The sequence below is a fragment of the Crocuta crocuta genome, unplaced genomic scaffold, assembly GCF_008692635.1.
Source record: "Crocuta crocuta isolate KB4526 unplaced genomic scaffold, BGI_CrCroc_1.0 scaffold36, whole genome shotgun sequence".
NCBI lineage: Eukaryota > Metazoa > Chordata > Mammalia > Carnivora > Hyaenidae > Crocuta > Crocuta crocuta.
The window spans coordinates 22,076,139-22,100,107 of record NW_027532203.1 but is presented as its reverse complement, the minus strand read 5'-3'; the positions used below and the strand labels follow the sequence as shown (position 1 = coordinate 22,100,107).

General features: G+C 36.2%; 1 protein-coding gene across 2 annotated transcripts in view; it reads left to right on the top strand.

Moving 5' to 3' along the window:
- The window catches only part of PIK3C3 (phosphatidylinositol 3-kinase catalytic subunit type 3), a 146,337-nt gene extending 122,815 nt beyond the window's left edge, over positions 1 to 23,522 (top strand). For both annotated transcript variants that reach the window (XM_077777615.1, XM_077777613.1), the window contains 4 exons: positions 2,055 to 2,223; positions 7,257 to 7,347; positions 13,826 to 13,951; positions 23,171 to 23,522. In XM_077777615.1, coding sequence (XP_077633741.1) covers positions 2,055 to 2,223; positions 7,257 to 7,347; positions 13,826 to 13,951; positions 23,171 to 23,185 — 401 coding nt within the window. In that variant the 3' untranslated portion in view covers positions 23,186 to 23,522. The remainder of the gene's footprint in view (positions 1 to 2,054; positions 2,224 to 7,256; positions 7,348 to 13,825; positions 13,952 to 23,170) is intronic.
- Positions 23,523 to 23,969: the final 447 nt, after the last annotated feature.

Sequence of the window (23,969 nt, the reverse complement as noted above, 5' to 3'; positions counted from 1 at the left end):
GACTTATTACTATAGTCTGCCCTGAGCAAATCAGAAGTTATCTCTCATTTTCAAAGTTGTATATGATTTCCCACTTAATGTATTCTTTAGTTTTTCATTGTAAGAACAATGCCTGGGAAGAGTTGCAAATAATAAGTTTGCTTATCCCTTTAATATTTAAATTTACTCATTCCTGTCAGTAGTGATCTAAGGTGTAAGGAACATATAAATACCAACTCAGTATATTTTAAATGTCTTTAAAATGGTACTTATTAATATTTCTTTGAACAGAGTTTAGCATTTTAATTTTTTTTTAAAAAGTGGCATTCAAAGTATTTAAGATAAATATTTGTATATGAGTTTAGGATACCTGGTCATTAGATAATTATATAGCTTGATTTAGTTTTGTGTTCATACTAAACTGTTTTTTTCCTCTGAGGGGCATAGCTTCTTAAATGAGACAAGGCTATAGATATATTCATTCTTGACTTAACTGAGGTTGTTTAGTTATTTTGCTTGACACTGTTATCTGTAGCTTAGTTGGAAATAATAATTACAGCAGACATTTAGACTGTTTACTGTGTACTGCGTACTGTTTTAAGATAATACATCTATATCTCTTTTAATTCTGTCTTATGAGGTAATCAACAGTATTAACCTGTTTTGCAGTTTAAAAAATGAGGATTAAAACATTAGGTGGCTTTGTCAGGGTCACATACCTGATCCCAAGTGAGAGGTGAAGGTGTCAGTGTTACTCAGGGGTGGTTACATCACTGACTCAGAGGGCCTGCCAGTGCATCACTGTTCACCTGGGATTTCATTGCCACACCCAGACTCAGCTGCTCCGTGCCTATCACTGCTTTATATTTCCAACAGTGACCTAATGATGGAGAATAACATTCACAGGGAACAGTAATAATGCACAGAGAAAGAGGTAGGATGTTTAGCTAATATGTTAATGGATAGAATGGATGTATAAAAATATTTTGTAGGATGGCAGAAGTATACCCAATCTCCATAGATGTACTTGGAGGACAGTTTTTGGCTGCTGCCCTTGATGCGTTGGAGGAATCTAAGCTTCCCAAATACATGATGGAGGATAGGTTTTCACATAAAACAGGTCATGTGATGTATCACAAGACAAACAAGAGTGGGAGGATTACACTAGGAAGATTTTAGGTTGGCTTTTTAAATAAAGTCTTCCTTTCATTCAACAGTGAATGCCTACTATGTGACAGAAACTATTCCAAGGCATGGATACAGTGATAGACGAAATGGGCATAAATTGCTGCCATAGTGGAGCTTGGGTTGTAGGATCCATGTGGCTAGTTTTTGTGTTAAACATGTACACTTCTTTTACACCTACTTGTAAGTCATAAAATGCTTTATGAATTCAGTGGTGAGTCATTCTCTAAAGTGAATGATCGATTAGATTCTTACATATCTGGTCTGTGGGTTTTGGTGACTCATCTGGAGTTTGTCTTCATGGGCACTGCAGCTGTATTCAGTTCTTGGCAGACATAAATACTTTGGTTTCCTAGATTGTAGCTAATGAGTGACATGGGTTCATTGAAAATGGTTCAGAAGAAGCTAAGAATATAATTTGCAATTTGGGGGATTTGTGTGTGTGTGTGTGTGTGTGTGTGTGTGTGTGAGGGGAATAGTGAAAAGTTAAAGGATTTATTTCAGAAAGAAATGGTCTTCTGTATGAATGGAGTTTGTGTAAACTTTAACATGAGGAATTTGCTGCAGGATACTAATTTTTGCTAATACCTTAAAAAGTTATGTAGCCTTTGACCGTCTTTGATTCTGGAGATCTTAAAGTAGAATATAAATTAATATTACTATGATATTATTTTAACTGAAGTTTCTTCATTTGAATAAATGTGAGTTAAAATGAACTGCAGTATGCTCTGAAGGCCACACCCAAGCCTGGCTTTAGAGGATTAAACAACTTCATCATGACTTAATATTCCTTGTGAAGAGACACTGCCTATACCAGTATATAATGCATATCCCCTTCTCAGTTTTTAAAGATAATTCTTGAAACAAATGAGTTTCTTATCAATATCCAGGCAAACTCTTCCACATAGACTTTGGATATATTTTGGGTCGGGATCCGAAGCCTCTTCCTCCTCCAATGAAGCTGAATAAAGAAATGGTAGAAGGAATGGGGGGCACCCAGAGTGAGCAGTATCAAGAGTTTCGTAAACAGTGTTACACGGCTTTTCTCCACCTTCGAAGGTAAGTTGACTTGCTTGGGGTAAAGAATTTTGATAAATTCATTTCATAGAGAAAGAAAAGGAGTTGTTCAAATGTACACTCTTTTCATCACTCTTTCCCAGAATGACAGAGACAAAGATATTTCTTAATATACATTTGATNACATCTTCTTGATCCATTCATCCGTTGATGGACACTTAGGCTCTTTCCATGTTTTAGCTATTGTGGAGAGTGCTGCTATGAACATTGGGGTACATGTGCTCCTATGCCTCAGCATTTCTGTATCCCTTGGGTAAATTCCTAGCAGTGTTATTGCTGGGTCCTAGGGGAGTTCTATTGTTAGTTAAAAGGAAAAAGAATCTTATGTTTTCCCACTAATTATTTGATTGCTAAATCCACCAACAAGGAAGCTGACATTCCACAAGATTAGGCAAATATGGAAGCTTCAAAATCAGTGGGTTAAAATCATTTTAATAAAATATATTCTGTGGTTTTTGACAGTGCTGGGATAGAGAAAAGATTAAGAAGCTTCATAACCATTCACATCTCCCTGAAGCCAGTCGTGAAGGATTGTAATCATGATATTGAGGTTTTTTTTTTTTACTTCTCCCAAGCTCACTTCCCACTTTTTTTTTTTTTATCAAAGAACGAAGCATTTAGCTTATTTAAAGTGATATTAATCCATTCATTTTTATTCTTTAGCAACTTTATCAGCCTTGGTTTTGGTTGCTCTTCAGGAGCATTCAGAAGTTTGTTAAATGATGGAGTAATGTGTTACATATGATTTTGTCTCTTTTTAATACCTCATCGGTCATGCTGAACGAAAAAAGTTGGTTTTCTCCATCCCTTCTTTTTTCTGCAGTGCCATTCCATCTCTCCTTTCTTCATCCTGGCTTACTTACTACTTGTAACATCATATGTCATCAGGAAAAAAATAAATTAGGTCAGGTTTGTTAAATTTAGGACATGGCTCTGATGGTTAGTCAAAAATGGCAGGATCATTTGACTCTAACTCCATTTTCAACTTAACCTTGCAAAAATGAATATTCTTAGTCCACGAAAACTCCCAGCCCAGGAGACTTACCTCCTTTTACCTATTCCAGATGAAAATATAACCAGTAGACAGTGAATTGACTATGCACACGTATTCTGTCTTGTTTGTCTCTGTAACCTGTTACTCATATAGTGGTTAGAACATAGACACCCAGTGTATGTTTATTAAATGAATTTCCACTTCCTATCTGGGGTGAGGCCATGTTCATGGACTATGTTGATGTGGTCGGTCCTACGAAAGTGGCTGTACTCTATTAATTAGATTTCATCTTTGCAGTGACTCATTAGGCCTTCATTGTTAACTCAGTCTATACCATGTGTCACAAACTCTGATGTGCATTTTACAGATAGCCATACTGTTTATCCTTTAGGTGGCAGAGTGACTCAGTTTTGCTTCCAGAAACGGTAAAAGAATAATGAGAAGATGAGTGCTCTTTGATTTGTCTGGTGATGCAGAAGCACTTTCAGAGAGATGAAAGTTCCATTTTAATATCTAGGATTTTTAATTTAAAATAGTCCAAGCCTCCTAAAAACTAGATGGAACCATGGCACTCTCAGTGAGGAGGCAGACAGAATATGAAATGATAACTAGAAAAATGTCAGGGGTGCTCTGTCTTACTGAAAGCAGAAGGAAAACAATGTGCTTTATAAACTGTCATTGATAATGGATTAGTAGCAATTCAGTAGAATGGAAAAACAAAGGCAGGTTATTAATGTGGAGCCAAAGTTAAGTTTTTTCGCTGCTAAGAAAAATCACAGAGCAATCTAAATAATTTTATTTTAAGTTATGAAAACCTTTATTTTTTATTGTTTTTAGATTTCACTGTACTTTGGTTAAGATCAGCTGGACCCTAATATTTTGATCAACATTTATTTTTTTAAGTTGTCTTTTAGAATACGGTTCTGTTAGTAAAAGTTTGCCTTTATAACATGAGAATTAACCTGATAATTAAAAGTCTGTTTGGAGCTAAAGTTACTTGGCACTTTTATTATTAGGGTTGGTTTCATGATTTTTGTTAATGACTGATGATTTTCTGCAACAAGAATCCATTATTAACATTTGACCACATAAACAGAGCAGTCCCTTTTTGAAATAAGTTGCGAATGCTTACAACTATATAGATGTCAGAACACATTTTATGGTGTTAATGATTTTCATGTAACAAAATATATCATTGTCTCTTTTACTAAACAATACCTAATAGTTAAATGCATTTCTGTTTTTAGTATTGAAGGTTTTCACTGAAAAATTTAGACCATCTTTGTATGACCTTATATTTTCTTTTGATAATGGTTTTAAAGATTTCTCATAACCTTTAAATCTGTTTTTCTGGTTAAGGTATTTAATGACTACTCTGTTTAGTGTATACTTTCTGTTTGGGGTTGCTCACCCTATCTTAAATGGAAGATACAGGTTCATAACAACAGGTGTAAAAGATTAATATAGTCTGCTTGTGACAGATGTTCTACAAAATAATTGAATGTTTAAGTTTCTTATAGACTATTCCTTATTTATATTTTGTTTCCTTTTGCTACAATAATAGAAGCATGGTGGTTAACTTAAAACCAACAGATAATCCAGAAAACATTAATATTTGCTTTTTAAAAAGAAACACACATATGCTTCCCCAAAAGCAAACATTTTCACATAGATCCTGGCTGCCCATTATAATTGCCTGGGGAAACTTTAGGAGGGGGAAAATAGTTTTAGGTTCCATCCAGTTTACTTGGTATGGGATTAGGCTCAGGCATTAATATTTTTAAAAAGTTCCCAGGTGAATCTAGTGGGCAGCCAGTTTTGAGAACCTCTGAAATATCCCTTTTGAAATTGAGCCTTGTATTCCCCTCCCTGTGTTACTCTGTGAATTTCCCCTGTGATACATTCCTGAGATTCCCTTATGACAAGATTGGAAAAAACTGTATAGTCAACAAAGCAGAGTACAAATAGTTGAAGTTCATTGAAAAAGCGTATTTTTTCTTGCCAATGGCTGTACTCTGCTGATACCATGGTCCTTGCAGCCCTCCTAAGCGGATCTTCTTTATTTCCTTGTTCTACATATTCTAGAGCTTAGAGAAGAGCTTGGTGCCCTCCTTGCTCCGTATTGCAACTTCCAAACCATTTCTTTCCTTGCTTTCTTAAAGAAAAAAAACATAGACACCCACACCGTGAGATCACACCAATAGATATCCTCCCGTTTGCAATGATCAGGTATCTCTCTGTCATGCTCTATTCCTTGAAAACTTGTGTTGCCTGCTGTGGCTTCAGCATTCACATAAGTGGTCCAGCCATGACCTGATCTCTGAGGGTCTTTTCCTCTTCGTGTAGAACCAGCTTGTCTGCTGCCTCTCATAAGTACCATTAATTTACCCCTCCAAAATATCAATCACAAGCTTTCCACTCGCCAACATCATCTATCCTTTCAGCTCATTTTTGGATTATACTCCTTCCTAGAAGACTTCAACAGCACCATTGCACCATATAAAATCTACCTTATATTCTCACTTTTCTCTTTTCCCCACTGAATTTTATGGCCTCAAGCTATAATCACTTCTCTCTAAACTTTCTTACACATTTTTATCCAGTCCTATAAACTCACCTGCTGATACTTCATATCTAATCAGAACTGTGTTCCTTCCTATTTCATGAGTACAGTGCAACAGCTGTATGTTACTGAAGAAAACCAACTTCCATGGTGTTCTCACCATTGGTTTTAAATAGCAGTTCTCAGCTAGAGCTATTTTGCACTCCCCTTTTCCCAAAGCACATTTCACAATGTCTGGAGACAGTTTTGGTTGTCACAGCTAGGTGAGTGCCTCTGGCGTCCGTCTAGTGGGGAGAAGTCTGGGATAGTCCTAAACATTGTACTTCTGCCCTAGTTCTTTACTCTTTCACAGCCCATTTGCTTTAAAAAAGTTGTTCTCACTATCTCCACTAACCTTCCTTTTCTTCCTTCAGTGTTAACACTTCCAGACGTACCCTATCAAAACTAATTTTATCGAGATAAACTGTTAACCTATACCAAGTCTAGTGGCCACCTTGCTTTTTTGCCTCTTTGACACAGTTGGGTACCTCTTTGTTCTTGAAAAAGTTTTTTTGATTTGGTGTAACCCACTCCTCTGTTTTCTCTTTGCCTTGCTGACCACTTCTGCTTCTTTCCTGATTTCTCCCTTCTTCTATCTGGCCTTTACATATTGAACTGTCTAGAAGTTCCACTGTCAGTACAAAGCATATAGTTCTGGATTATTTTCCCCTCTAAACTTTTTTTCAGCATTTTCATCCAGACCTGTGATTTTAATTAGGATCCAGATGCTGATATTTTGAACTAATACCATCAGCCCTGGTATCCTCCCTGAATTCTCTGACTGCCTACGTGATGTCTTGACTAAGAGTCTGGTAGGCATTTCAAATTCAGTATTCTAAACTCAGTATTCTAAAACAGAATATTACTGATCTTCAGCCCCAAATCCTGCTCTTTGTTCGTTCACTCTTATTTTGGTGAACAGTAGTTCCCATTGCTTAGGCTGATCCTTGGTGATACTCAGTTCCTCTTTCCCCTCTCCCTTGCTCTGCTGAAACCATCAGCAAGTGTCATCCACTCCAACCCCAGGGTACGTCCTGAGAACATCCATATTGTTTCTTTTCTACCTGGATATCTGTGATATAGTTTTCCTACCTCCATTCTTATTCCCTACAAGATGGCCAGTGAGAGCTTTTATTCATTTATTTTTATTTTCTTTTGAGAGAGAGAGCACGAGAGAGTGAATGAGCAGGGAAGAGGGACAAAGGGAAAGAGAAAGAGAGAGAGAAGCCTAAGCAGCATCCATGCTTAGCACAGAGCCTGATACAGGGCTCGATCCTACAACCCTGAGATCATGACCTGAGCCAAAATCAAGATTTGGATGCTAAAGTGACTGAGGCATCCAGGTGCCTCTTCTTGCAGAGGAAGAAGCTGCAAAATTCTAACACATTGCTATTTTTTTTCTTTCCCACTCTTCTTTAGGTATTCTAACCTGATTTTGAACTTGTTTTCCTTGATGGTGGATGCAAACATTCCAGATATTGCTCTTGAACCAGATAAAACTGTAAAAAAGGTAATTTTTATATATCCTCATGTACCGTAGTCTACTTTTTATATATAAAAGATGTTAAGGTTTTAATAACCCATTTCCCCTTGATGTCCCTGGGTCCAGACTCTTTTAAGTAACTTAAATTAAGAAAGAGAGCTTTTGTATTATTTTTCACCTTCCAGAATATAACAGCCTCTTAGGTCCTTGCAGCCAGCTCTGTTCGTAGCCACAGTCATATGACTAGGTCATTGTGTCTACAGAGAGAGCTCACTGCTGCAACCTTTAGTCTTTTCTAGAAAGTTGTAGCTCTCCTGTAATAGTCCTGATAGGATATCTGATGCCTGGCACTCACAGGCTATACATGCTAAGAATCAGAGACAAATTATAATCCTGTCTGGAACAAAACAACCATTCTATATCCTTCCCATCCATACTTTGGTTACCGTTTTTGTTTTTGTTTTTGTTTTTATGTCAACAAAGTAGAGACCTGCCTTTTGACCAGACTGCAAAGAGGGAAAAAAAAAAAAAAGGATAGTTGTCATGTAGGTGAACGGTGATTCAGAATTGTCTTATCATGAATTCTTATTTTTTTTAAACATTTCTTTTTGAGAGACAGAGACAGAGCGCATGGGAAGGGTAGAGAAAGAGGGAGACACCGAATCTGAAGTAGGCTCCAGGCTCTGAGCTGTCAGCACAGAGCCAGATGAGGGGCTCAAACTCAGAAACCGCAAGATCATCACCTGAGCTGAAGTCGGACATTTAACTGACTGAGCCACCGAGGTGCCCCTGTTTTACCATGAATTCTAACAAGAGACAGGAGGAAGGGCAATAGATTTGAAGATTTTTATCTGAATTAGCTTCTGATTCTCTGATTCGGTGGGGGAATTAGGGGTGGTGTATATAAAGTGCTTTTTTTAAATCCAAAGATAACATGAGATGATCTTCAATATCCATGTGATTATTATTATGCAACTTGAAAGAAAGATAGTATAACTTTTTACCTTGCAGAAGTATACAGTTACTCAAGGACAGTAGTAGTCTCTGAGATGGAGTCTCTTTGGTGGTTGAAAATCATAATGGGAACCAAAAAGCTCTAAGTTTTGACATAACCAACTCTGAACATTGTTAGATTCCTCTGGTTTGAGGGGCGCCTGGGTGGCTTAGTCGGTTAAGCGTCTGACTTTCGCTTAGGTCATGATCTCGCGGTTCGTGGGTTTGAGCCCCACGTCGGGCTCTGTGCTGACTGCCAGCTTGGAGCCTGGAGCCTGTTTCAGTCTGTGACTCCCTCTCTCTCTGACCCTCCCCTGCTCACTCTCTCTCTCTCTCTCTCTCCTAGAAATAAATAAAAATATTAAAAAATATATATATAAAAAAAAAAAGAAAAGATTCCTCTGGTTTGAACATTGTCTTAGTCTATTTGGACTGTTGTAAGAAAGTACTAGAGACTAGATGTCTTATAAACAACAGAAATTTATTTCTCATAGTTTTGGAATCTGGAAGTCTGAGATCAGGGTGTCAGTATGGTCAGACGAGAGTCCTCTTTGGGTTGACTTCTTGTTATATCTTCATCTAGCAAACGTGATAGGGAGCTCTGTGGAGATCTCTTTTATAAGAGCACTAATCCCATTCATGAGGGTCCCACTCTCTTGACCTTAAGCGCTTCCCAAAAGCTCTATGCTAATATCTTCACATTGGGCATTAGTTTTTCAACATGGATTTGCCCTACTCTCTCTGCCCCTTCCCAGCTTATGCTATCCTTCTCTCACTCAAAAATAAATAAACATTTTAAAAAAGTATAGATTTTTAAACCTTGTTGAAATAACAATTGCTAACATTACTTCAAAGTCTTATCACTTGGGATGTTTTTGTGTTGGCCTCATGAATGGATGCCAACTAAGGAAATAAAGTGTAGCACATTTGAGACAGAGAGAGAGATTATTAAAATTATTTGAGTAATCCTAACAAAGTGCAACAATATTTTCCTGTCTCTGTAACTTAATTTAGTATATATCCATATGTTTTAATATTGGAAATTGAATACTTATGGGTGGAATACATAATATTTTTGTTGATCAGATTTGTTCATTTCTTATAAAACCCAATTGCCCAAAAAATGTGAGATGGAATCACAATGTTTAAAACACATTGTCATCAATCATAGACATTAATCATCTGGTAATAGTAGGTAAGTGTGCCAGTCTTTGCTATATGCTATGGGAAGCTTGCACAGAAGTGCTTTAATCCTTTTAATAATTTGGAACAAAGCTATCCAAGTGGTCTAATTAAAATAATGCATATTGATAAAAGCAAAGTGTTATAGTGTTAGGATAACTAAAATATAATGGATAGACTAATTTTCAAAAATGAGCAAACATCATACTAGTTTTTTCTTTTGATAAATTTTATATGAAATACTTAAATCATAAAGAATACAGATGCTCATGTAAGAAACACCCAGTAATCACCATCTGTATTTTAAAAATTTTTCCCTATTTGCTTTAAGTCCTCTTTTATTAATGGGTCAAAACAGTCGTTAGTGTTGAACTGCACCCTACATGTCTTCCTTTAGCCTAAGGATAATTATTCTCATACATTTACCTATATCCTTCTCATGAATATTTTTTTACTACATTCATTCATTCAACAGTATTTATTGAGCCATTTATATTCACTATGTCTCAAACACTATCTTAATTGTTTGAGTTATAGTAATACTGAACAAAACAAAATTTCTTACCTTCAGTGAGGATCTTACTTTCTAATAAGGGAAACAGAAAAGAAACCGGATAAAGTAAGTTAAAATACATTACATATTAATAGTGATTAGTGTTTAGAGAAAAAATAAAAATGAGGGGAAAATGAAATGTTGAGTTGGTATTGATTTTGAAAATTTTAGAACTTGTGGCCAGGAAAGGCCTCACCAATTAGGGTGTGTCGTCAGCTCTTTCTGAATAAATTAAAAGGAGATATTTTATGAACTGTGTTATGTAAATAAAACTTCTTAGGTCATCTCTGTGTGACTAGATTGTCCTAGTAAATAAAAGGAAGTTAAAATATTTGAGATAAAAGACCTGTGTATTCAGAAACTGATGTAACATTGTATGTTGACTGTACTTCAATTAAAAAAAAAAAAAAGGAAAAAAACCTTGTATTTCCTAGCAAATCATTAACTTTGTTACCAGGGAGAGTGTGTTGAAAAATGACAATTGCCTATCTTCAGGGAGTTTTGAATTTTCTTAGCTTTTTGATACAGGTGAGTCTCTATTTAGGAAATAAAAAAGGAAAGAGAAATAGAATAGTTTAATGGATAAACATCACCACTTAATAGTGCTTTTTCATTTGTGTTTTTCTTCAAATTAGTAATAAGGAATCTTTTAAATTGTGGTATAAGTTTATTCAAAGGAATTTAACAATATAATGCTGTTTGTGTTGAAGAATAAATGGATGTGTTTTTTTCTCTAAATTGATTTTTGAGTGATCTGTAAAACAAAAAAAGTACATGTATATATATATTTGTAGGTGTACATATTTGTATATATACATATTTATTATATATATGTGTATAAGATCTACAAATTGAAGATTTGTTTCAAATGACCTCTAAAATGAAATTACTTTGGTGCCTACAAGATGTGTTTATTAAAGCATTCAAGCTATAGTATCCACTCTCAGGGAGTTTTGGTAATGTAGGTTTCATTTTTCTTTAGCAGTCATGTGTCCTATTACAAACAATTATAGCATTGATTCTCTTTTAGCACTAGTTGGATGGGGGTTCAGTTTTTATCAGTTTTCTTTTTAATTACCCTTTGTTTTTAATTCTGGTTTTTATTCAGGTAAGGGATTTTTGTTTATTCTAATGCAGCTCAGATAATCAAATGAACTCAGCAAGGAAATAATGTTTAGATTAAAACTCTTCCTTTTACCCTGATAAATGAAAGTTGTTCCTTTGTTGTAATCGCTTTTGTGATTGAATTATTATTACAAGGAAACTTTTTTATTCTAATAATTTGAGTAAAAAAATTAATAGGGAGTTTCTGCCTTTATTATTTTAATGACTTACTCTTACTTCAGAGATGCTAAACACTAAATTGTTTTAAGCAAAAGTCTTCTTTATTAACAAATTCTAAATTAGTTTTGCGATGATGTGTTTTGAGCTTTCAGAGACAAAGGTAAAGGTTAGCTATAAATGAAATCACTGTGCTCCTTACGAAAGAATACAATTTAATTTTTTTCTTAATGTTTATTTTATAAGGTAGAGAGAGAGTATAAGTGGAGGAGGAGCAGAGAGAGAGAGAGAGACACAGAATCTGAAGCAGGCTCCAGGCTCTGAGCTGTCAGCACAGAGCCTGATGTGGGGCTCGAACCCACGAACTGTGAGATCTTGACCTGAGCTGAAGCCGAATGCTTAACCAATTGAGCCACCCAGGTGCCCAGAAAGACAATATAATTTAGTTTAGAAATGTGTTTTGTGTGGGGAATAGCTCTATAACCCTGAGAATGTGGATGCAAGAAGAGTGTACATCAAAATGCTATTGAAGATAAAACTTAATATTTAGTACTAATTGGAATGATAGAGACTGTGTGTGTGCATGTTTGTGTGCATGTACACACATAAATAGAGCTTAAACGTGTAATATGAAGAGCAAAGAGAATGTAGCTTGAAGAAAATGATTAGAATCTTAAGGACCTAGGGGACAGTACCAGGTAAGCTAGTCAGTATACATTAATACCAGATCAACCATTTATATGCCGTTAACCTTAGCTTCTTTGTTATAAAAGATTATTTTTTCATATTTGATAAATAACATCTTTTTATGCCAAATACATATATTCTGTTTGTATTGCAAGCACATATACAAGTGTGTAAATTTTGATCAATTGACTAAAGTTCTGATTCTTTTGCCCTATAGCTTTTTGATGTCCTTAAAAATAGTTACAGACCTGTCAGACATCTTTCTAAGTCAAGGAAAATAAAGGATTAAAATCAAGGAACAGATAGGCCATTAAATGGCATTAAGAAATGAGAGAGCTAGTTCATTCAAGATAGACCTTCAGAGGCTCCTGGATGGCTCAGTTGGTTGAGCATCCTACTTCAGGTCAGGTCATGATCTCACAGCTCATGAGTTGGAGCCCTGCGTTGGGTTCTGCTGACAACACAGAGCCTGGAGCCTTCTTCGGATTCTGTATCTCCCTCTCTCTCTGCCCCTACCCTGCTCACGCTCCCTCTCTCTCAAAAATAAACATTTAAAAACATTAAAAAATAGACCTTTATATGTCCCTCCATCGAATTGTTCTTCACTCTTTATGTCCACCTCTCTTTTACTTCCCCAGCCTGAAGCTTCAGAGCTGTTGGGCCATTTGATATACCTCCAATCTAGTGAAGAGATGAGCACCGAACCATGGCCATGGTTGTTGTACTGTGTCCTTCTTCATTTTTCTAGTAGTTAAATTCTATACTTAAAACTAAATACTAATTGTGAACACTTTTTATTTGCTTGGAAACATCATTTTCTCCTTCCCTGCTTTTTCAAAAGTATGTTTGGGTCATTTATAAGAGGAGAAAGAAGTAGAGTCTAGTGCTTATATGCAGTGGTATGAGATTATCTGCAAGCATGAGACCCTTGCCATCAGTTAAGGGTCTGTGGGTTGGCTTCATAAATTCACTGTGCCTCAGTTTCTTCATCTTTTAGATGGAAATACTGTTCTGCTTCATTGCTATCTCCGAGTCAGATGAAATACTGCATGTAAAGTGTTTTACACAAAGTGGTCATCAATAATATTTGGCCTTTTTTTTTTTTTTTTTTAGGAAACATTCTCATATATGTCTCTACTAATTTTTCTTGTACTTCTTGCTATTGGGAATCAACTATAACTATAAATATGAAGTACAGAAAAGTTTCTCTGTCTTTGGATATTACAGACCAATTAAAGTAGTTCTTTGCAAAAATATAAGGAATTGCTAAAGAAAGGGAGACATTTCTGGAAGATTTACCTCAGTTAGTTTTGCCAGTGACTAACATAGTTTCTGTTCTTGTATAGGCAGTGAAACAGTGGAGGAGAATATCATTATTATCTCACCTTGATATATCTATTTAATAATGAACAACAGGGGTAAAGTGAAGAAGATTATTAATTAATAAATATGTAACATTTTAAATCTTACACAGTAGTTCTAGCTTGGAAATATGAAAAATGAAGCATACTTTTGAGTTAAAAATATTTTTTTTTTAATTTGCAGGGCCTAAGAATCATGTTTAATATTTATTTTTTTTTCTTTAAAAATACCTAACAGCTAACAAGGATAGGGTGATACAGAGCATATAGCAAAAACAGTAAACTTTGATACTCAGAAGAATAATAACTTCAGAACTTCTTCTAAGTTGTGAAACACTTCGTCATGGAAATAGGTCACAGTATATTGTAATAACATACATCTGTATCTGTTTCATTCTGTCTCTTTAAAGTATGTCCTTTTTTTTTCTTTTTCCTTCATTCCTTGTAGGTTCAGGATAAATTCCGACTAGACCTGTCCGATGAAGAGGCCGTGCATTACATGCAGAGTCTGATTGATGAAAGTGTCCATGCTCTCTTTGCTGCAGTGGTAGAACAGATTCACAAGTTTGCCCAGGTAAATTCACAATGCAGTGTACTTTATCTCTGCCTCTCCATGTCCTACCCCAGAGTCCTCAGAGAGCCGTACTTTTCTCCTGCTCTTTGTCAAGCCCTTTTGCCATCTCACCAGCCAGCTGTTGTGAACGTGCTGCATACATTAATTCTAAAGCAGCCCACTGAAATTTTCTTAGTCGTCAACTAAATTGTGGAGTATCAGCACAGGTGTATTTGTCCTTGTAGTCAGTGGTGATTGCAAGCCTTTCTTGAGAATGATCATGGGTCTAACGGTGGTCTTGGCAAGTGAGACTTAAACACATGTTGGGTTTTGACAAATGATAAAGTGTTGGGAAAGGAGTTTTGAAGCTGAGAAAACCAGTGTGCACCACACACTGAAATGGTCTGTCGGTAGCCTTACTGTTAGCAGAAGCTTGCATACAAGTGTCTGAGGGATGGAGACCTTTTCACACTAGCCTATGATACTAAACCTCAGGTTTAAAGCCTGGTTTCATTTTGAATTTCACAGTGAAGGATGATTATGAAAATACTGAGCAAACAGAAAAATGAGGCCTCTTTCCCCCTGCCCTCACCTTCACATTCTTCTCCTTGTGCACCCCTTCCTGATTTTGCATATTCTGTTGGTAATTTTACTACGCTCCCAAGCTCAAAGCCTGACTTCTCCCTCACCCAGTACCACTGTGTCACCAAGCCTTGCCAGTTTAACTATTTATTCAGTTACCATTTTCTGTCGTTTTTGGACTCCTAACATTTTAATCCATTTTTGCTCTTTATAATACTTGATAACTAAAACCCTTTGTAACTCTTCTCTCTGTTTTAACCTTTTTTTCTCTAAACATTTTTTATTCTTCTAAATATCATATATATTTTCACAAAATAATGTTTTGCTTTGTCCTCCCATCCCCCCTTTTAATGTAAATGTGCAGTGTTTCCCCACTGCCTAACAATGAAGACCAATCTCTGGCAGCTCAAGGCCTTCCTAGGATATTGTATTCCAAGCTGCTTTCCAAGCTGTTTCCCTAATACTGTTTCTGAATATTTTGGTTTCTTCTGTCTCTGTGATTACTTTGCAGCTGCCATTTTGTCAGCACAGAACATCCATCCATACATCTTCTTAATAATGAATCTTGAGTAAACTTCTGCATACCAAATCCATCCTGTCCCCCAAGATGTATTCTTAATGCCACTTTGATTGATCTTCCTCTGGCTATTTATAGTACTTTTTAAGTTTATTGAGTTGCATTTATATTTTGCTTTCTATTATAGATATGTGGATACTTGTTTTATAACTCCTAAAATACAAACTTCTTGAAGTCAGGGCTATATCTGTTACTCACCTATTAGCACAATATTAAAAAATATCCAGTGGACAAAAAGGAGCTTCTTCTTGTAAATGTCAGCTTATACTCTTTCTGGCTTAACAAAAAGTTTCTTCTTCCAGAGCACCAGTTTGGGTAATATTTTTTATAAGAACCAACCTGTGTCACAGGTTATTAATCCTAACCAGTCACTTCTCAAGCAAATAAACTGTGATTCAGATAGTACATAAGTGACTTGTCTAGGTAATGGTTAATCCGGGTCTACACATAGCACAGCAGACTGTTTTAGAGCAGCAGAAGCAATAGAACAGGATAGAAGCCCAGAATAGTTTAATGACTTAGCCAGCTTCATGTGGCTAACAAGGAGGGACAACCAGAACTCGAGCCCACATCATTTGACTTCCATATCTAATATTTTGAAACCATTTCTCTTGTCAGTATTTTGCTCACCACTATGTTATGTTATGTGTTAATGAAATTTTCTCTGGCACAGCCCACACAATCCTGTTATTTTCTCTCCCTTTTTCTTTCCCTGTTTTAATGTTTTTTATTCTTATTTTATTTTTTTAAGTTATTTATACATTTTTAAAAAATTTTCAGAAACAGAGTGTGAGTGGAGGAGGGGGGTGGGAGAGAGACACTGAATCCAAAGCAGGCTCCAGGCTCTGAGCTGTCAGCACAGAGCCCAATGTGGGGCTTGAACTCATAGGCCATTAGATCAAGGACGCTTAACTGACCAAGCCACCCACGTGCCCCTATTTTTATTTTATTTTTGAGAGAAAGAGAGAGAGAGAGAGAGAGAGAGAGAGAACGAGTGGGGGAGGGGCAGAGAGAGTAGTTACAGATTCCAAAGCAGGCTCCAGGTTCCAAGCTGTCAGTGCATTGCCTGACACAGAGCTTGAATTCATGAACTGTGAGATCATGACCTGAGCCAAAGTCGAATACTTAACCAACTGAGCCATTCCGTCACCTCTCTCCCTTTTTCTATGTACACTTTAAAAAAAAAAATCAAAATAGTTGTACCATGCTTGAGGTTAGAAACTTTTAACTTCTGTGTCTTTGCATTTCCTTTAGAGTTGGTTATTTCTATTTCATTTTACTCTGTCCTTATCTACAACTGTACAAATTTCTGTCCTTCATGAGTTTTCCTTCTTGCATACTTGAAATTTCTCATTTTTCTCTTTTATTTTCCTGGACATTTATTTACCATATAGAATGGAGCTAAAACTCCATACTTGAAAATAATGTAGCTGCCTAACACCTCATTTCAGATTATCTGTAGCTATGTAATAAACCTGAACTTCCTAGCTTAAAAAACAGTAATTATATATTATTTGTTATGATCCTCTACTTAGGATTTCAGCCAGAGCCCAGCCACATGGTTCTTTGGTTTCCAGTTATGTCAAATGGGCTCACTATTCGGCTCGTTTCAGCCATTGATTGAGTTTGTCTGAAGGGCCCAAAAGCTTTCACACCCTACAGCCTCTCCACTTCTCTCACCACTCAGGACTCTAGCCGAGTCTCTTGTTCTACTGCATGGCGAAAGTCTCAAGGCCAGCCCCTGTTCTCAGGGACAAGAGATAGAGTGTACTCTTGGGAGGAGAGGGGTTAAGTGTGACATCTTTGAAAGCTTAACTCATCTAACACACTGCAGGTTGAAGTTTGAGCCTTCAAGTTCTGCAAATGAACTTGGGGCATACTTTATTTTAGTTTTGAAATTGTGTTGTCAATTTACATAAGATGCCTGTTTTACATTGCTCACTGCATCTGAGAATAGAAGTACTGTTTTTCTTAATATTGGTATTAAAAGTAGAGGAGAAAAAAGGGTAGATAAAAAAGGGACCACATTATTATTTGGGGGAGGTAGTAATAGAGGGACCTTCATTTACCAGCATCTCTAGGCCTCAGTTTCCATATCTGTAGTGTGATTGGTATTGAGGTAAAAACTAATATAAAGTTAATCTATAATCAGAGACACACAAAGGTCATTTGCTTTCCATATATAAAGCTTATACTGACTACTACAAAAATTAAAAGTAAATGAACCCCCCCCTCCCAGCACTGATGGTTAAATTATGAAGGTTGCTCAGAACTAAGAGTTAATGCACATATCTTTTCTGTTCACAGAGAAAATATGAATATGGGTGATAAATGAGTAATAGAGATGGATATACTCTTAAATATGGGAAAGATCATTTTATAAGTATGAACTAATGGATGATTATATTTCTTGGAAAGAGATATTAAGTCTTTTTAGGTTTCTATTAGAAATCCTGGATAAATAGTTATTTTATCTCACTCTGGCCTTCGTTGTTAAAAACTCTCTTGGACTAGAATAGATTCTTGATAACAAAATAGTGTTATTATTATCTAAAATTAAGGCTGTAGTAAACATGAATATTAATAAGAGCAAATATCTGGATGATTCCAGCAACTTAATACCACTCGCATCATCCGAGACAGGTAAAAGTGGAGGTTTAATGCAGCATGAATATTTATTTATGTAGACAAAATTTTTTAGATCATATCCCTCAGCTGTTTATAATGACAGATAACAGTGTCTGGGGCTACAATAGCCATACTTTATTTATTTTAACTTGGTATTTCATATTTTACTTAACTATTTTTTAATATTATATAATCCTTACTATAACCACAAAAGTGAGTTTTAACATTCTCTTTTATAAATGAGAAGGCTGAGCCACATAAGAAGTGTCCTAGCTTATCAAATTCAGTTCTTTACCAGAATATCCCCTTTTCTTCATCCTAAGAGATGAACTTGGAAACGCTTATGCTATCTTAGGTTTCCTTAAATGTATTCATCACCTGTGCCTGTACTCTAGTGCAACTAAAACAGTATCAGAATAAGAATAAACTAAGGATGTTTAATTTCATTGGAATTTGTTTAGGCATTGAGGGTTACAAGAGATACTGAGTAAAGTTTTAACTTTACATAGTCTTCAAATTATGAAATGACAGAAGCATAGCTATTTCTAAGCTAATCTCTGAAGTTTATTTTCCCTTTGAAACTCACATTTCTAAATGTTGTATAATTTCTAAATAGTAACTATATATTATTTTAGGTAGTGATACTAATAAATTATTTGCACATGCGAATCCGGATGACCAACATCTGTTTCTTCTGGTCACTCAAAACATTTATCATAAGAATGAATACTGCTAAATGAGTTAGGCTAATTTTAGTGCATTCCTGTTAATCACTGTGGATTGTAGGACAGTTTTCTAAAAATGAAGGTAAATTGATTTATACATGTTAACAAAAATTATGGTTTTTCAGCATAAAAGAAATTATAGTCTATAAGAAGGCCACAAAATGGCCACATAAAACTATTATGTTGCTGAAATAATGCTAAAAAGCCTTATTTTCTTTCATCATACCATTCCCTGGAAAGGGTAGAGATTAAACACTGCAATATATGTTGCCTAGCAACACCCACCTATTAGTGATACAAATTTTCCACTGAAAAACACTTTTATTTAGGTCATTGTCTTTGAAATTGCATCATCAGAACTCTTGTCTCCACTGAAACAGTCTTTAAAAGGCTTTCTAGTCTTATCTGCACAGAAAGTAGAGGTCACTTAGTTTGGGGCACTTAGTGCACTAAAATGAGGCCTTTGGATGCTGATCTTTTACAGTACAACCCATTTCTTCCCAGTTTCTGCTTTCTCCTGTCTCTTTCTTCACTGATTGACAATAGAAGGCTGGAGAGTGTGTATGGTTTCCATTCATCTTAATATATATTGTTAATAATCTAATTAATTGAATCTTGGTAGATGTGGGCTAGAGATGTATTTTTTGCAGACTGAGAGTAAAACAGCAACAGATTGGGTTCAGAAAGTTTACCCAGGGGCACCTGGGTGGCTCGGTTGGGTGTCCAACCTCACCCAGGCCATGATCTCAGACTTGTGGGTTCAAACCCCACGTCTCAGACTTGTGCTGACAGTACAGAGCCTAGAGCCTGCTTCAGATTCTGTGTCTCCCTCTCTCTCTGCCTCTCCCCTACTATTTCTCTCTCTCTCTCAAAAAAAAAAACACATTAAAAATATTTTAAAAATAAAGTTTACCTAAATTCCAGCTCAAGATACTGAGAACACATTACTGCTGTACATTTGGCAAGAATCGTTACTTAGCCCCCTGTGCTGTTCAAGGGGAAAAGCACAGGTCCAAGTAGAGAGGCACATCAACTTAACACTTCAAGTTATGTGCCTTTAACTGAAGAAAATTCAACTATGTATATACTTGTGGGGATTGGAAAAAGAAAAAAAAAGTGAAAGGAGAAAAATGATGTGGTTATTCTGCCCGATGTATTCCCTGAAGAGCATACGTCCTCTAATAAATGTGAGCGGAGCTCCTTCCGGGCTGTTTTGGATCCCGGTGTCTTCCATGAGCATGCTGCGTGCGATTCCAGTATTGAAGATTCTCACGTTTTGTACAACATGGTCTGGGTGCAGACCTTCCATATGCCCCATCTGCTGCTCAAAGAAACAAGTTGTTTTGTATCAGTATTAAGGGAAAAGCTTTCTGATGTAGACTTTTGGGGGGAGATAACTATCTGTATTGTGTTTCCCTGTGAAGGGCTTTTCTTGAGTAATTGTTGTTGATTTGTGTTGCTATTTTATGTACTGACCTTAGCACCCAGATGCAGTGTAGGATGTTCACACTGTGGCTGCTCTACCTTCTCCTCTCCTGTGAGAGCACGTAGATGCAGAAGATGCCCTCGGAGAGAACAAGAGAGCATCATTTCCGAGTTTATGCTATATGGACTGTATTTTACCATTTGGAGTAAAGGACAGCAGTATAAAATATTTTATTGAACAAAATAAAAAGTATTGAATTCTTTAGCCAAAGAGAAATTTTTCTCAAAAAACAAACTTTTTTTTTAAAATAAGTAATTTTCGGGGCGCCTGGGTGGCTTAGTCGGTTAAGCGTCCAACTTTCGCTTAGGTCATGATCTCGCGGTTCGTGGGTTCGAGCCCCGCGTCGGGCTCTGTGCTGACTGCCGGCTCAGAGCCTGGAGCCTGTTTCAATCTGTGACTCCCTCTCTCTCTGACCCTCCCTTGCTCATGCTGTCTCTCTCTCTCCTAGAAATAAATAAAAAACATTAAAAAAATAAAAAAAAATAAAAAAAAATTAAAATAAGTAATTTTCTAAAGAGTCAGTTGATTCCATGAGGCTTAAATGAATATCATAATGCCAGTATATCATACAAAACTATTTGGTATCATTTTGTGCCCCAGATCTATTCCTAATTCATTTGAATTAACCTGGGAAGAATAAGAATTAACAACAAAGAAACAACAATAATAGTGATAATTACACCCTATTGAACACTTGGATGTACCAAGAATTATGTAAAGAGCTTTTTCTGCATTGCCTTGGTTAATCCTCACACCTGTGAAGTGGGTGTATCACCAGGCCTGTTTCATAGATGAGAAAGCTGAGGCTGAGGTTAAATAACATACTCCAGGTCTCATGGTTAATAGGGGACAAAGGTCCAGATTCAATCCCAGACCCAAAGTTGTAGAAGTAGACAGTTTCTAACTCATGTTTTTCTTGATATACATTAAAGCTTTAATTTATTAGAGATGGTTTTGTTGTGAATAGCGAGCTTTAAAAAATAACACCTGTAAATTATATTAAAAAAAGATCTTTTAACTTTGATCTTTCATCTGCCCCTCAAAAGAAAAAAGTCAGCTGTGCAGACAGCCAATGGGGATGGTATAAAAAGGTGTCGTTGGGAGCAGTTACTCCCAGATAAATATGATAAAATGTGGGATAACATTTATTCTGCACGTTGGTCATAACCCGTCTTGAATTTTATTGACCCACACGTGCTCTCATGTTGTGCTGCTGTCAGCATTGCTGCACGAAGAGCCATCAAAACCCATGATATTTAAAAATCTAATAGAGGAAGGAGCTTGCTACATTCCAAATGTTTTAAAGTCCTAAGATTAGTTAATTACTGTAATAGCAACAGTCAGCAAAATGCCCCAGAATTTTCAACTAAAATGCCCTGCAGTTTATTTTTTATCTGTAGAAATTTAATTTCTTTGCTTCTCTGGGGAAAGTTTTTAAACACTTGAGTGTCATCCATGGTGAAATTTGTCTGTTAGCTTCATTAACTGCTTTTAGGAAAGTTAGCTCTCATACTCTTGTTTTCCTGCCCTTCTGTTACATTAAACTATTCCATATAAATTCATCAAATGTGCAGGGCGTTGAATATTTTGGGACTGACTCTGTTACGTAGTATTACTAATTTTTTTTTCCTCACAGAGACACTTTGAAGTACTTAGGAGATTATATATATTAGGAGATATATTAGAGACCGTCTGTTCAGTAGCAGTGTTTTTCTCACATGTACAAACACGTATATACACTTGTGTGGCTTTTTATCATTTCCAGGATGTTTAGACTTCTAACAGGTCTGTGAGGACCCTTCATAATTTGGCTCTAACCTTCATTTTCAGCTTTAATCATCTTCTACCAGCCTTCAAAAAGAACCCTTTTTGTACTCCAATGGTTTACCCCCACAACAATTCCCCATGCCCAGTATTTCCCCGCAAACAGTCACAAGCGCTACCCCTTTGCTCTTTGTCTGGAATGAGTTCCCCAACCATTCGCCAGCTTTGGGGCTATGCTTGTTTATGTGTATGAGTGGTGAACACTCTGTATGAGCATTTTGTCTTCAGGCTTTTTTTTGTCTTAAGTAACTTGGGGACTCTCACAGAACCTGAGGCATTCCTGGAACATGGTAGGCACCAAATAAAAGTATGTGATTTTATATAAGTGCCCAGGACCATTTGAGAAGTGTATTTTCTCTGATATTTTCTTCTTGAAAATATTCAAACAGCTTTTTTTTTTTTTTCTAACTAGGCTCCATGCCAGCGTGGAGCCCAGCGTGGGGCTTGAACTCACAACCCTGAGATCAAGACCTGAGCTGAGATTAAGAGTTGGATGCCTAACCAGCTGAGCCATCCAGGTGCCTCTATACAGCTTCTTAAATCAGAAACTACATTCTTCTTACCAGCATTAATGCTGAATCTTACCATATTCTTGCTAGAATTGCCACCCTAAATTGTATCAAATTAAAAGCAGTCAGCATCTTTCACATTTTTACACATATATGTGAATACACATCCACATCCACAAATATTTGTCAGTGAGGTTTTCCCCCCTGTTTTTCTCAGAGTAATAATGAGGTGACGTTCACGGAAACAAGATTTTTGTTGCACATGTACAGCATTCTTATTTCCTCCAAGATAATGCCGACATCCATTTTACTGAATAAGATGACACATGAGTTATGGATGACTGAGTGTATGTTTGCCCAAACAGTGAGAGGTATGTGTGCTTAGAAAGTGGTAGTTAGCAGTATCTGTACATGTTAAAGACAACCATTAACTGTTGCAGATTATTTTTACTTAATAGTTCTCAAAGTAACGTGTAGCATTCTCTCAATTTCACTGAATGCTAATTTAGAGAGAGAATGAGAAGAGGAGCAGTGTCACAGATCTCTTTATCAGCCATATCTGAGGTAGCTGTGAGGATACCTAGCAAAAATAGGTGATGAAAGCATTGTTTCCTTTTATTTCTACTTGATATCTTAATTTCAAACACTGTTCGTATGTTGGCCCCCAAATAACTCTTGACTGGGTTTCCTTGTTCTTTCAGGACTGCTTTCTTTGATTTGATTCCAGGTCAGTTCTGGAATGAAATGGTTGCACTCTGTGGAATAAGAAGCAGGTTTTCACAGTCTCTAAAAATGTTATGACAAAACTAAGCATTTTTTTTTAAAACTGTGGACTCTGTTGTTTGTCTTTCTTTGTAAACATTGAGGTTAATTACTTACTACTTGTTTATCTGTTTTTAATTTTCATAGTACTGGAGAAAATGAACTGGGTTTGGCACCTTAAAATGTTTGGCTCTGTAAGAGAATGACTTTAGAAGCAACCTCTGTATAAAGAAGACTTCGGAGTAACAAGGAAGAGAACACTTAATCTTCAAGATACTATATATCCTAAATGTTACATGGTGCCAGAATTTAGTTTCCTTGGATGTCCCTGCCTAAAAATTGTCTTGAAGAATTTGTTTTGAAATATTGTATATATTTATTTTCAAGTGTACACATTGTTAATAAGCTAAGAAGTGAAAAATTTATTCCAGGATCATGTATATATTGAGAGTTCTAGAAGAATTTTATGTTGAAATAGTAAAACATTTTAGTCTCTTGAGTTTGGATTGTCCTTTTTTTAAAAAAAAAAAAAATCCTTTCTTTACACCAAGACAGCAGTTAGGAATTTGGATTGTCTTACTTAAGAAGACTTTTTTGTTCTCTCTCCCTTCTCCCTCTCTCCCCTCCCCCTTTTCTCCCCTGCTCATGTTTTTTTTCCCTAATCTACAGTACCTAAAGCTTTACATATTGTGGCTCATTCTTTTACAAAAGTTCAACAATTGCATATACTTCAAATAAGACAGTCATGTACTCTCATTTTTAAATATAGATTTTTTTTGTAAACTACGGTTAGTTCAGAGTTCTGGGTTGTAAGTCCATGAATCAGGACATGCAGATATATTAACGTGAGTCACCGGCCAAAAGATAACAATGACACCACTTTTAGTATTGAGCCCAAGATATTTTTTACATACACACGCAAGCATAAATTGTCTTTCTGCAATAA